Source organism: Rattus rattus, chromosome 2 (assembly GCF_011064425.1).
Source record: "Rattus rattus isolate New Zealand chromosome 2, Rrattus_CSIRO_v1, whole genome shotgun sequence".
NCBI classification, from domain to species: domain Eukaryota; kingdom Metazoa; phylum Chordata; class Mammalia; order Rodentia; family Muridae; genus Rattus; species Rattus rattus.
In genome coordinates this window covers 187,247,642-187,263,267 of record NC_046155.1, presented here as the reverse complement: position 1 = coordinate 187,263,267, position 15,626 = coordinate 187,247,642, and the positions used below count along the sequence as shown (strand labels likewise).

At 47.9% G+C, this 15,626-nt stretch overlaps 1 protein-coding gene across 1 annotated transcript in view; it reads right to left on the bottom strand.

Moving 5' to 3' along the window:
* The window catches only part of LOC116892813, a 63,480-nt gene that overhangs the window by 16,447 nt on the left and 31,407 nt on the right, over nt 1-15,626 (bottom strand). The window contains 2 exon segments of the mRNA XM_032894691.1: nt 8,888-9,001; nt 13,951-14,051. Coding sequence (XP_032750582.1) covers nt 8,888-9,001; nt 13,951-14,051 — 215 coding nt within the window.

The following is a 15,626-nucleotide window of genomic DNA, read 5'->3' as shown; positions in this document are numbered from 1 at the left end:
GGACTTGAGGGCATAGGAGGCTGCTGGCTGACTTTTGTTTGGGGGGGGGGGAATATTCAGAAGCATGAGTGGAACTCTCTTTTTCTTTAAATGGTCCTGAGGATTGAACCCAGGGCTTCACACATTCTGGGTGTGTGCTTGGTTGTATCCACAGGGGGCCCTAAGTCTTCTCACTTAAATGCCCCGAGTGGAGTGAACCAGTGTTAGTGCATCTGAGTGTTAGTGCTGCTGGCCTTGCACCCTTGAAGCAGAAGTTCTGAGCCCAACTGAGCCAGGGTAGGAAGCTAAAATGTGGAGCCATGGCTTTTTTGACTCAGTAATGCCCTCTAAGGCCCTCTGACCAGCACTCTCCACTCTGTTCACATAGGACGGAATGGTCAAGTGTTCAATGTCACAGGTAACCCTTCTTTAAGGATATGACATAAGTACAGAAGCAGCTATGGCGTTATCGGAAACCTGGATTTATTCTAACCGCAGCACGGAGGCTCGTCCTGGGAGACAGACGTCTCTCTTGACTCTGCTTTCATTTCTCATTCAACAGCTCGACCAAAACAGTTGTAAATGGCTCGTGGCTTTCTTTCGAGTGGAAATAAGTCGCAGAGCTGCTAAAGGAAGCACTTTGTATACACTTTCTATAACTTAGCGTGTTTATGGAACAGCGTAGCCCTGTGGAAGTTCAGACCCTCAAAGGGCCAGTTAGACATGAAAACCGAAACCTGGGAGAATTGGGGTTTGCCCAAGGTCTGCAAGACATAGCGGGAAGAACAAGAGTGGAAGGATAAAGCAGCTGGGTTTTCCTTCCTTCCTTCCTTCCTTCCTTCCTTCCTTCCTTCCTTCCTTCCTTCCTTCCTTCTCCCTTCCTTCCTTCCTTCCTTCGTTTGTTCGTTCCTTCCTTCCTTCTTTCTTTCTTTCCTTCATTCCTTCTTCCTTCCCCAAATTCCCTTTCTTCTCTGCTGCACAGCCATAAACACTATGGGTTTCACTGTGCTTGGCAGAAGTCTGTTGTAAGGCACTGTTATCACAGTAAAGGAAGAACCACCCCCAAATGAAGAACAGAAGTGTTAGGGCACAGGAGGCCAGGCCAGGAGGCCACTCTGAGCAACTGTCTGCTCACCAACGCATCTGAGAGGGACACTGTACACTTGACAGCCTTTAGTCCCTTCTAAGCTCACCTGTAACTGAACGTGAGTAGACGGGAGAAGCCAGCATGCCAGAGCCAGGGAAAGGTAAAGCCAATGGCCATGGACTTGGTAACACCGATTCTCGCTAACTGTCCCTGAGATGCATACGGACCAGCAGGAGAATCCTCTGCCCTGGAGATATTTCAGTCTAAATCAGATGATATGAGCTGAGGATAAAACATGTAAGTAAAAGGGAGGAGCCTACACAAGCAACAAGGGATAGAAAAGAACTCGGAAACGAACAAACAACAACACACCAGCCCGGATACTGAGTGATGGAGGCCTGGGGTCAGGAGCACGGATATTCCACATAAAAGAGTCCAGGCCAGGGGTGCTCCACACACCTTTAATCTCACCACTCCAGAGACTGAGGCAGGTGAATCGCTGAGTTCAAGGCCAGCCTGGTCTACAGAGTAAGTTCCAGGACATCAAGGGCTACACAGGGAAACCCTGTCTTCAAACAAACAAATGGATGAACGAACAACCAAATAAAGGCAGGAGCCCCAGCCAGGCAGTGGGTTTGGACCCTGCTCTGGGCTACTCTGAGACGATGAGGTAAAAGAGCCACCAGAAACCAAGGGGCACACACCAGCACAGGGACCACAGGAGCCTTGAGGGGAGATAGAGTGTCCTTCCACTGTCGCCATAGAGAAGGCTTGCAGAGGTGCTAAGGTATGAACACGGCCAGAGGACATCTGCAGGGGTGGAGGAGGCAATGGCAGCAAGGAACAGAGGACAGGGGACAACAGCTGCTCCACCTGGGGCGGCAGGTGACAGAAAGCCCTGCCTGCATGCTGAGTTTGTCAGACATGGTACATATGTGAAATGTATCTTATGCACGCATGCAGACATGGTACATATGTGAAATGTATCTTATGCACGCATGCAGACATGGTACATATGTGAAATGTATCTTATGCACGCATGCAGACATGGTACATATGTGAAATGTATCTTATGCACGCATGCAGACATGGTACATATGTGAAATGTATCTTATGCACGCATGCAGACATGGTACATATGTGAAATGTATCTTATGCACGCATGCAGACATGGTACATATGTGAACAGACATATCTTATAATCTCTCTGGTCTTTGTGACATATCAAAGGCTGAATGTCAATCCCCCTTCTGCACACTAGAAATACAGTGATAAAATGAAAGATAAAGAAAACAGAATAAAATATAAATTATGTTCAGAAGTGGTAAGGGTTAAAAAGGAAACTAAAGTCACAGATGGACATCCATCCCCCAGCACGGGAGGAGATAGCCAAGGCACAACCCTTAAATCAAGCAAAGACCTGAAGGGAAGGAGTGGGCAGGGACACGTGGGGTTCCCAGGCAAAGAACCTGCAGGTGCCAAGGCCCAGGGTGGGAATGCGTCAGGATGTGTGAGGAACAGCAAGGGGCTGAGGGGCTGGCCAGAGACCACAAGGGGCAGGCAGCTAATAGGAGGAGAACACAAGGTCTGCAGACTAGGAGGAGAGACCCTCAAAGGGACATCCAGAAGCAAGCATACAGTGCTGTGACATGAATGTCGTGACAAAGGGACCTCACTTTCCACTGTGACACTAGGCACATTTAGATCCCACCACAAAGACATCCACTCAGCTCCATTCCTAATAAAAGACACTAGCTGATCAAGTGTGATAGACTGAGTTCTCTACAGGCCTTCTCTCAGAACCAGGGAGGCTCTGCAGGGCACACACACACTCATATCACACACACACACATACATACATACACACATACACATATCACACGCACAATCACACATTCTCACACATATACAACACACACATATACAACACATACACTCACATACTCAGAACACACACTCACATACATACAGCACACACACATAGCACATACAGCACACATACACAACACACATCCCCACATACACACCAGACACACACTCATATACCACACATCACACATGTTCACTCACACAACACACATGTACAGACACATACACACACCACTCATACTCATATACATACACAACACACATACACTCAACACGCACCACACTCACACACACACACACACACACACACACACACACACACACACACACACACAGGGTAGGGGCAGACAGTGAGATCCCAACCAGGTCACACTCTACCTCCCCTCCACTGCCTCACAAGCTGGTCTTGGGCTACAATGTGCTCTCCTGGAACCCCAGCTTTTCTCAAATGGAGAGTGAGAGAGAGACTCAAGCTGTCTGTGAGAGGCAGGGAACAGAGGCTCTTCTGTCAGTACCTCTGCCCTGAGGAGTCAGGGAGGAAGACTAACAGAGTGGTCTATGCTGGCAAAATGGGATCACCTTTAAGCTGAGAGTAAAACATGCTGTAGCATTTACAAGCTAGGCAAATGTCCAAAGAGGCCTTGGGCATGGAGAACAGATGGTAATGAGGAGACAGGGATGGGGTGGGGAGGTAGGGGTGGGGAGGAGGTAGGGGTAGGATGAGGAGGCAGGGGTATGGTGGGAAGGCAGGGGGTGGGGTGGGGAGGCAAGGGTGGGGGAGGAGGTAGGGGTGGGGTGGGGAGGCAGGAGTGGGATGAGGGAGATGGGGTAGAGTGGGGAAGGCAGGGGTGGGGTGGGGAGGCAGGGGGGGGTGGGAAGGCAGGGGTAGGGGTAGGGAGGCAGGGGTGGGTGGGGAGGCAGGGGTGGGGTGGGGAGGCAAGGGGTGGGGGGGGAGGCAAGGGTGGGGAGGCAAGGGTGGGGTGGGGAGGCAAGGGTGGGGTGGGGAGGCAAGGGTGGGGGGAGGAGGTAGGGGTGGGCTGGGGAGGCAGGGGTAGGGATGAGGAGGCAGGGGTAGGGGTGGGAAGGCAGGGGTAGGGGTAGGGAGGCAGGGATGGGATGGGAAGGCAGAGTTGGGGTTGGGAGGAAGAGGTGGGGAGGCAGGGATTGAGTGGGGAAGCAGTGATGAAGTAGGATTAGAAGCATACAGTATCATATCTATTTTAAATGAGAGATTTTAAAGATATATTATTTTTCAATGTTTACTTATTTGGGGAGGGGGCACACACCACACGCATGCAATCCTGCCTCTGCCTACCAGAGTACTGAACTGCAGACGCGTACCCTGAATCTTGCTGCTTCTGTGAGTTACAGTGGCCGACCTCGGATCACCAGGTTGCAAGACCAGCATTTTTGACCACTGAGCAATTTCACTGGCCATAAATGAGAGATTTCTAATGAATGAACGTGTGGTGTATTTCCAATGAGTATATAGGGAGGCTGATGGACAGGCAGGTGGGTAGGTAGATACATGGATGAGTAGTTAGATGATAAGTAGGTATTCAGATGGCTAGAGGGAGAGGGACGGACCAACGGGTAGACAGTGAGACTTTGAATCTATGGGAGAGTCAGTGGGTGGGGGTCATGAGGGTAGGCAAGTGTGTGGATGGGCAGGAGAGCGATATTTGGTTAAGGTTAGAAGTAAGCATTCGATTTTAACAACACACAGCCTCTTATAGATCACAGCTGCTCAAACAGTGGGTCATAACCTCACATAACGTACAGCAACAATGTGGAGCTCACCAAGTGTTGCAACATAATTGAATAATTCTGAATATTTCCCCAGCCCCTCCCCTTAGCATGTGCCTACCAAGTTAGTACGTCTTTGGATGGTATTCTGTGGAATGTTTGACTCTAAACATCACTAGTTGAACTGCTTACCGATTTGAATTTGGCATTTTCAAAATATTATTAAATAAATCTTGATTAGGGATTAGAGGAGAATCCCGGAATGATTTTAGAATGGCTGCCAGCATGCTTCTGCTACTAATCATCATGTATACTGTATACTTCTGCCGTTACCCTGTCTATAGGCTTGGCAGGGTCCTCGGCATTGAAGACAAGGTTTCTGCTCTCATTGTTATATACATATGCTTAGTGACATTTTCAGCATTGGAGATTATAAAATCTAAAGATCTACTGACTATGATAAACACTGAATATGTTATGTCCTGAAGGATCAAATATTCAATATAAATTAATTATTTTTTTAAAAAATATTTATTTATTTATTATGTATATATTATACAGCTTTCTGCCTGCCTGCATGCCTACAGAAGAGGGCATCAGATCCCATTGCAGATGGTTGTGAGCCACCATGTGGTTGCTGGGAATTGAACTCGGAACCTCTGGAAGAGTAAACAGTGCTCTTAATCTCTGAGCCATCTCTCCAGCCCTAGAATTAATTCTTTATGTGAAACAAATAAGCGATCATCTCATTAGTGCGCAAATTTGTCTTTAATAACCAGTGACATGTGCTAGCAAAAACTGTTAACATAAATGTCGCTATGGTTTACTATTCACAAATGTCTAAGTACATCAGGGCTTATATATCCAGGATCATATAAAAAGGTCTTGAGCAATAATGGATCACAAGGGGAAAAAGTTTTCTCCTTCTTTTGTGCTTTTTGGTGTGTCTCTGTGTATGTTTGCATGTGTTAGTGTATGTGTGAATGTGTGTGTGTATATGTGTGTACATGTGTGTATCTGTGTGAGAGTGTATGTGTCTGTGAGTCTATGTGTGTCTGTGTGTGAATGTCTGTATGTCTGGTGTGTGTGTGTGTGTGTGTGTGATCTGTGTGTCTGTGTTATGTAAGTGTGTGAGTGTGTGGGTATGTCCAGTGTGTGTGTCTGGTATGTGTGTCTAGTGTGTGTATCTATGTGTGTGTTTGCATCTATGTGTGAGAGTGTGGGTGTGTATCTGGTGTTTGTGTCTGTGTGCAGTGTATGTATATGTGTGTATGTGTGTGTATACATATGTGTCTGTGTGTGCTTGTCTGGGTCTTGTGTGTGTGTGTGTGTCTAGTGCGTGTGTGTGTGTGTATGTGTGTGTGTGTGTGTGTGTGTGTGTGCAGGTGTGTGTGCATAGATCACGAGACTAGAAAGGGTCCAACAAAGAGAGGAAAGAGATCTCACGGAAAGGCTGAATCGGGGGTGTGTGATAGAATTCTGAGTGATGAAGCACAGAAGAGAGGACTGTATGGGGAGAGGACGGGCAGCTAGAGTGGGGGGAGGGGTGAGTGGGGAGGAGGACAGCAAAGTGTAATGGCATATCGTGCGGAGATGCTGCAAGGAAACCCATTGCTTCATATGCTGTCTTAAAGTCCTCCCCACCTCATGCTCCAGACAGGGTTTCTCTCATGAGATCAGGCCAGCCTTGAACTCCCAGATCTGCCTCCTTCTGCCTCCCACGTGCAGGGGTTAAAGGTATGCACCACAACCTCCCAGTTTAAAATATTTAAAATAATACTTTAGTGTTGAACAACGTACAAGGATGGACAAGAGAAATAACAGTGCAGTAAATGGGGACCCGACAGGCAGGATGAGTCAGGTTTAAATCCCCAGTACCCACATAAAAAGCTAAGCTGGGGTACAACAGCACATGCCAACGATCCTAGCACTGGGGAAGGAAAATTACCGGGGCTTACACTGGCCAGTCTAGCCCAATCAGTCAGGGGTTCTGTCTCAAAAAGTAAAGTGGAGAGTGATGCAGAAGACTCCAGGCCCTCACAGGCTTACACACATACACACACACACACACACACACACACACACACACACACACACACACACAGAGCAAAACCAAACTGATGAGAGTCACCAACAGATCTCTCTGTGACTAGTGACTTTTTCCAAATGCTTTGCTGTCCCTTTCCGTCTCCTTCCTATCCCTTCCCCGATTTTCCTGGCCCCAGATTCTCTCACCTCTGCCCAGCTTCTGTGCAGAGTGCCCTGTTGGGCTGTCTGCCTGAGCTACACCCTCATCCGGGAAAAGACAAGGGCGCAGCAGAACACAGCGCCTGCCGAACCAGCGGGCTTATCTGAGAATCCTCCAAGTAGCCGGCCATGCACATTGTGCTCAGACCTCACTGGCTTTATCAACCTGGGGGAGAGGGGTTGGAGCTAAGAAATGTCTGAGGCCTAGGGGATGGGCCCTCCATTTGATTAGGAAGCACACTGGTTTACTTTTAGTGACCAGGTTGGTCACTGTGCCCCTGCTCAGGCCGTATGCCTGCAGGCTGAGTGATGAAAGGCAGGGGCTGTGGTCTGATGGGCTGTCAGATCCACCTGTTGGAGGTAATGCCTGGTGCACAGCTGCTAAAGATGGGACCCATACGGAGGTAATTGGGCCACCAGGCTCTGCCCTCTGGAATGGGTCAGTAGACTTCTCTTGGATGTGGGTAGCTGGCAGAAAGATTAGTTTGTGTATACAGGTGCCCTGTTCTATTCCTTCCTCCCTCATAATCTCTCTCTCTCTCTCTCTCTCTCTCTCTCTCTCTCTCTCTCTCTCTCTCTCTCTCTCTCTCCCTCCCTCCCTCCCTCCCTCCCCTCTCTCTCCCCCCTCCCCTCTGTCCCTCCCCTCTCCCTCCTTCCTTCCGTCAAAGAGTGATGGATGCCTCAAGAAGGTTCTCTCCAGATGCAAGTCCCTTGACCTTGAACTTCCCAGACTTCAGAAGTGTGAGAAATGGGCCTCAGATATTCCATTAGTGCAACACAACATGGACTGACAGCAGCAATCACACACACACACACACACACACACACACACACACACACACACAAGTCTAAGTCTCCCTCTGCTTTCCACACTAGGGTCTTTCAATGCCCTGTGGCCACTGTCCCTTACACATTCCATGTGAGCTCACAAACACAACAAAGCCACTTGGTCTCCAGTGCTCTTGGCGGGATGGTGATTGGTGTGTGTGCTCAGTGAAAGGGCTGGTGTGCAAAACACTGAAGTCAGGCAATCTGTCCTAACAGATCCATAATGGAGCTCCCAATTCAACGTGCATGTCTAATGCCTGAGTTGAGCTGGTGCCTAGCTAGGGTCTCAAGCTAGGGTCTTACACCAGAAGTCCCTGGAAGATTGGCCCAAGCCCAGAGTTTCAGATTCAGGAAGTGAGGATGACCAAAGGATTTACATAACCCAGGGTCACTAATCCGTATCACTCAGCCATACATGTGGCATAGCCTATAGGCTTGGTTGTCTTTAGGGCTACTGCCCCACCTGTGTAAATAGTGACCCTCTGCACCATTTTCCTGTGAGAGGGCCACCTGCTCTAGGACAGGTATGTAGAGAACACCCCCTAACCCCCAGAAGTTGACCTACATTTGATCATCAGCTAAGCTGACTGGAGCTTCAGTTTGCTGCAAAAATGCCAGCTCTCTTTTTACACATCAGACTGACCTCTCAACTGGCAAAGGGGCTAACAGCAAGGTTGATGGGTGCACACTGTTTAAAAGCAAAGCAATACCAAGGAGGTGACAGTGGTCATCAGTGAACAACAGGAAGGAATGGACAGTCCCCACAGTGGATAGACACAGCAGACAGACAGACGGATGGATGGACAGATGGACGGACAGACCCATAGCTGCTCTCAGGCTTTCTGAACCATCGCCATTGGCATCTTTCCTTGCATCTCTGCCGGTGAGGGGGACAAACAGTTTTCCCCATGGGACAAAGGCTGCTGGGAGTTGCATCTGGTCCACACAGGCACCATGGAAACCCTAATTCAGAAGACCTGTGGCTTGGTGGTTTACACCTCATTTAGCATCGAATTCAGGACGCACCAACCCAAATCTCATCTCTAATCGAAACCGAAACGAGCACCACGGGGTTAGATAGCCTGCGTGTGCGTGCGTGTGCACACACAGACACAAGCTGTGAAAACATACCGCTGTGTCCCTTGGGTGCTTGAGTGGATCCAAGCCAGGTTGGTGCCGGCCGCGTTTTTTTCTCTCCTTCTCTGGTCCATCCTCCACAGCTTCCTGTGCCCTCCCTGGATGGCCCTGCTTGTTGACAAGATACCGGCCATTACCTTAAATTCATTTTGGATTTAATTTTGGAGGTACTTCTTCTCCTTTTCATGTTTAAAAGAGTCTTGTCTCATTTCAGCTTTATTTTTTCTCACCTTGCTGTGAACCATCCCCTCCTCCTGGCGGCCTCCTGAGTCACCATGTGGATCCCAGATGTGCGTGCCTTGCTCCTTCAGACCAAACAGGAGCTTGGCCTCCCGTGGGCCAGGCCAGATTAAAGGAGGGGAGGGGCGCTTTCTCACAGCTTGGTGCGAGCTGCATCAGCTTCTGTATGGAAACTAATTTCAAATTCACCTGACTTTCCCCAGCAGGGAGGCGAAGAGTAACATAGCAGAAAGCAATCTGAGGAAGGCCTCTCAGACTTAAAAGACACTGAATTACTCATAGATTTTGACATTGGAGGCTGGAAAGATGGCTCAGTGGTGAAGAACTTGCAGTTCTTAAAAGGGACCAGAGTCCAGTTCCCAGCACTCACTGTGACTCCAGCTCTAGGGGATCTGACACCTTCTCCTGGCCTCCTCCTTAGGCACCCTCGTGCATATGCACATAGAAACACACACATAAGCAGTAAAATGCATCCGTAAAAATAAGCATACAGGGCAGGAGATATGGCTCGGTGGTTAAGAGCACTGGCTGCTCTTACAGGGGTCCTAAGTTCAACTCCCAGCAATGACAGGGTGGCTCACAACCATCTGTAATAGGATCCGATGCCCTCTTCTGGTGTGTCTGAAGACAGCAACAGTGTACTCACATACATAAAATAGATCTTTTTTTAAAAAATAAATAAGTACATTGTTGGAATCATAAACTCACAGTCATTGTCCATGAGAAGTTTCCCTACATGCACTGTCCTATGAATCTGGTAACCTCCAGTTTGGGGAGACAGCACACAGTTAGGCCAGCCTAGGTTTAGAGATAGGCTGGGCCGATCTGTACCCAGTAGTTAGCTGGTGACATGTGTGACCAGCTTCTCCCATGATATTTTTCCTAACCTCTAAAGTGAGTCTACTATAAAGTTTAAGTATGCCACTTCCCAGGCTGAGAGGGTAGCATAACCAAGACAGCGTCCAGTCCATATCCAGCACCATTTGTGGTGGGCATACATCTCACTGCCTTCCATGAGGACCAGGGTTCCACACGTCAAACACTTAACAAGGACACTGTTTATTTTTAGTTCATTGTCTAGAGTCTTCCCCCAAAGCCCTTTAATTGTTACAGATGGTCCTTTAAGTAAGACCCATTTAATTTTGGAGGAGGTTATAATAATATTAACACCCCCATAGAAAGCTACTGAGTTGAAGTTGGGTATGATGACACAGGCCTGTCATCCCAGCTAAGACAAGAGGATCGAGGGTTGGAGGCAATGAGGTGGAGAAATGACTCAGGTGTTAAGGGCAGCTGCTGCTTCACCAGAGGACCTGGGTTTGGTTTTCAGAACCCACTAAGAGGCTCCCAAGTGTTTGTGATCCATTTCCAGAGGATCTGACAGGTCTTCTGGCCTCTACAGACGATGTATGTTCCTGGTGTCCTTACATCCATACAGGCAAAACACTTGCACATATAAACTAAAAGAATAAATCTAAAAACTGATTAATGGCTTATACAGCATTAAAGAGTATGCATCTTGGCTGGAGAGAGAGATAGAGGGCTCAGCAGTTAAAAGCACTGACCGCTCTTCCAGAGGATGCAGGTTCAATTCCCAGCACCTGCAAAGTGGCTCACAAATGTCTGTAACTCCAGTTCCAGGGAACCGGACACCCTCATACAGACATACATGCAGGCAAAACACCAATGCATGTAAAATAAAAGTAATTTTAAAATATACACATTTTATCGATGAAGCTTCTTTTTGCAGCAGGAGGAGACCATTTCATAAAGCCACAAACAGCCAAAACACAGATAATAATTGACCAGCCTTAAATGACACATCTACAACATAACTCCTACCACTAATGCATAAGAGCACCACAGACAGCAGAGTGGACAGATTGTAAGAGCCAGAGGCCCAGGACAGCTGCTGCAAGGTGATGTCTTCTCTATTTGATAGGGAAGCTGCACCCATGACATAACGACAATATGGTTACCTCAACAAATAATGACATCACCAGTTGACATTGTTGGCATTTAGTCTGGGCTCCGCCCCACAGTTACCTGGCAACAACCAGGTGTTCCTGACTCACTATAAAATGGGGTGCTTGCCCCATCCTCACTCTCTTACTCTCCTGACCTTACTCCCTTACACTCCTCCCCCTTTTGTCCCATTCCCCTACCCCACCTCTCTGCTCATGGCCAGCCTTTCCTCCTCCTCCTCCTCCTCCTCTTCCTCCTCCTCCACCTCCTCCTTCCTCCTCCTCTTCTCTCTCTCTCTCCCTCCCTTCCCCCCTTTCTCCTCCTCCTCCTCCCCCCCTCAACTCTCCTACCCACTCCCTGAATAAACTCTATTCTATACTATAATGTACTGTGGCTGGTAATTTTGTTTCAAATTACCAACAAATGCAGCTCTCTAGCAAATGCAGTTGATAAATAAATTAAACCTTTGGCTGTAAATTAAACCTTCAGCCAAGTTCAGCCATCTGACAGACTGCCCCTCCCCAGTTTGGTCTGCGTAGCAAGCTGAAGATGAGGCGCTCCTGGCACCTGAGTGTGAAGCAGCCTTCCACAAGAGCGTGGTTCAGCTCGGTTTACAGACTGCACAGGGTAGAAACAATGTGTCTAAGTGTGTCAGCTCCCCCTTGGGCTGAAATAGCTTCCCGGTAGACAAGTTCAAAACACCACACATTAAGTTAATAAAATTATTAGAGCTGAGTGTAGTGGTACCCATCTACAATCCCAGCATTTGGAATGCTAAGACAGGAGGATTGCAAGTTTGAGGTCCAACCTAGAACTATGTAGCAAGCCCCTACCTCAAAAAGAAAAAAAAAAAAATCAATGTTCACACGACCATCTATGGTTGAAAAAATATTCTTTATAACAATTCAGTCTTCATTCTTATCCTCAGAGCAATTGATACCAGGACTTTTCATGAGGGTTCCTCTTACGAGGACCTTATTTATTTATCTATTTATTTACTTATTTATTTGTTTGGTTGGTTTTTTTTTTTTTTTTGGTTCTTTTTTTTTGGAGCTGGGGACCGAACCCAGGGCGCTCTACCACTGAGCTAAATCCCCAACCCCGGTTTTGGTTTTTTGTTTGTTTTGTTTTGGTTTTGGGTTGTTTTTTTTTTATTTGTTTTGTTTTGTTTTTGAGACAGGGTTTTGCTGTGTAGCGGTGGCTGTCCTGGAACTCACTCTGTAGACTAGGCTGGCTTCAAACTCATACATCTGCCTGCCTCTCAAGTGCTGAGATTAAAGGCCACTCTGTGCCACCGCCACTTGATTTTATGAGGACATTTCAAACATTGTTTCTGTACCTCTAGGAAGACATGACTTGGTGGGGGGGGGGGTCACTACCCAAACCATCTATTAGGGAGAGTGGTCAAAAGGCAAGCTCAGTTTTCCTTCCCCAGGACTAGGTTTCTCCCTCACCATGACAAGTGTAGAAGTTAACACTTAAGCAAGTAAAACTGAAACAGTGCAGCCTGGACACACGTGCATGGTCCACACTGACTCCTGAGATCCTTCAGTCTTCAATATCCAAACTGTGGCCCTGAGGCTCCTTAGCCTGGTACCAGTTAGCTGGAGGGAAAGGGGATGCACGGAACAGCAGGGTAGGGTGGGGACTGGAGGCTTGTGGTGGGTCAGATCACCGGCCCCATGTCCTGCGGCAAAGTTGAGCACTGGACAGAGGCAAAGCCAAGTGTCTCAGGAAGGTAGCAGTTGAAAGCAGCTCAGCGGAGCAGCCTGCACTCTGCAGAACAGAGCCCTCCCTCATCAAAACCAAGTCCTGTGAGATTACAAGAGGCGTGTGTGTGTGTGTGTGTGTGTGTGTTGTGTGTGTGTGTTTGTGCGCACCATGCCCATGTGCGCTTGCGCTCACATGCATGCGGGCGCTCACATGCACGCGCACCATGCCCGTGAAGGCCAGAAGGTATCAGATCTCCTGAAGTGGGAATTACAGGCAGTTGTGATCTGCCTGATGTGGATGCTGGGAACTGAACTTGTGGCCTCCTGGAAAAGCAGCAAGCTCTCTCAACCACTGAGTGTTTCTCCATCCCCAACAGGGCTTCCTGAATTGCTTGTGCTATAGGTTTATAGAATAAAAACACTGAATAATTTTCATTCCAAACAATTGCTTCCAGTTGGCCACTGTCGCGGTTCTACTATGACGTACTCCCCGTAGTCTCTCATAGTCCTCATTCCCTGGCTACCGGCATTATTGGAGAGACTGTGGACCATTTGAGAAAGTAATGCCTGGCTGTTGAAAGTATGGTCCCCAGGGATGGGCCTCTGAAGTTTCCCCTAGGTTCAGCTGATTTCAGCTTCCTGTTCGGCCATGATGGGAGCTGCCTTACCACATGCTCTCACAGGCATGAGCACCATGTCCTCCCCATCACGGTGTACCAAGAGTCACAACAAGTATGTATTCTGTTCCATGTGTCTGATGTTTTGCCCATAGTGATGTAGAAATAACTCACTTAAGTAATAACTTAACCTGTCCCTTTCCTTTCCTGGGGCATCTTGGAAGATGTAAAAACAATACCTTTCAAGTAATAAGAATTTAAAAACTTCAGGTCACTCAATTGCTTTCTTTCTTTTTTTTTTTTTTTCGGAGCTGGGGACCGAACCCAGGGCCTTTCGGTTGCCAGGCAAGCCCCCTCCCCCTGAGCTAAAACCCCAACCCCTCCAATTGCTTTCTTAAATGGCTATTTTACCACTAAACAACAAGAAGGACTGTAATGTGGTAGACAGGAAACATTTTTCCTTAATAGAGAAAAATTTGCGTTGAAAAATGCATTTCTTTTTCATGCCAGGAGGAACTCTTACCTGTGTCCCCTGGTGTGTCCCATTGTCCTGACGAGTGGTCACCAGCATCCTGGTGTCCCTTCTCCTGGAAGCAGCTGACCGCCAGGGCCTGGGATTCATCACTGGGGAGAGAGACTAGAGGGTTATCAACAGTCACCTTTGTAACTGTACAGATGTTTGTTTTCCTATGTGCAGGAGAAGTGTGAATCTGTGTCGAGGTGGGCTGCTTAGGGTTAAAAATCCAGCTCGGGGTTTGAGCAGACTGTTCCCTTGGGCATAAAACTAGAACTGTACAAGCGTTTCATCTACGCAAGACTTACTTTTGAATCTCAGCATTCATTTGTCTAACTGGTATATCTAAATGACACTAGATATTTTCATTTATGGAGCTAGGTGTGGTGGCTTCCTTCACCTGAAGCCCTGGTACCCAGGAAGCTTAGGAGTTACTGCCAACAGAAAGGGCGGGGACGGGAGGCGGTGTTTGAGAGAAGCTTGCTACACTTCATACTGAGATCTTGTCTTTCAAAATGCTTGAAGTCATAGAGCAGGGGCTGGTAGCCGACTATAAGTTTGAGGTCAGTCGAGGCAACCTAATAAGGGTGCCTCAAGGGGGTTGGGGATTTAGCTCAGTGGTACAGCGCTTGCCTAGGAAGCGCAAGGCCCTGGGTTCGGGTCCCCAGCTCTGAAAAAAAGAAAAGAAAAAAAAATAGCAACAAAAAAAAAAGGGTGCCTCAAAATGGCTACTGTTGCTGCGGTTGCTTCTGTTTTCATTTTGTTTTTCAAATAAAGAGCTGAAGATATAAGTGTTAGAATACTTGCCCAACAAGCTTGTGGACCTGGGTTCAATTGAGATGCAATAAAAAATATGCCACTGCTGTATATTTGTGTGTGTCCACAGGTGTGCACATGTGGGAGTGTGCATGCATATATGTGTGCACAGGTGTGCATGCATGCTTGTATGGGCATATGTGTGTGTGTGTGTGTTTGTGTTTGTCCGTGTCCACAGGTGTACACATGCGGGGGTGTACATGCATGCTTGTGTGTACTCGTGTGCATGTATATGTGTGTGTACATGTATACAGGTTTGTCTGAAGACCAGAGATTGTTATCAGGTCTGCCTCAATCACGCTCCACCTTTAAAAAGTGAGTCTCTCGCTGCCCAGGAGTTCACTAACTCAGCTATCCTGGCCGGGCAGCGAGCCCTATGGATTCTTGTTCTCTGTCTCCTTGATATGGGATTACATGTTCAGCCCCACACCTGGTTTTACATGGAGGCTTGAGACTGAACTCAGGACCTCATGCTTGCACAGCGAGCACCTCATTGGCCGAGCCGACTTCCTAGCCCCACACTGCTCTTTTGAAAATAGAGACGATCTCTAAGGGCCGAGAGCAGCTCTAACAGCAGACACACTTCTAAACTGACATTGGAAATGACACATTTTATCTTCACACAAAGGTGTTTTCAACAATGAAAATAGTTTGTATACTGTAACTCCTGCAGACAGTTTAAACCCTTTGCCCAAGCTGCATGGCTGGCTCTGTTCATCCAGAAACACTTAGAGCCTATGAGTTTCCTCAGAAGGCTTCAGACCCAATGGCACACTGACAGACAGCTCACTGTGAAAGCTATGCCGCCATGTACCAGCTGGGCCACCTTCCTGGAGCTGCCTCGGGACAACTGTGTTGCCTTCGGGGCA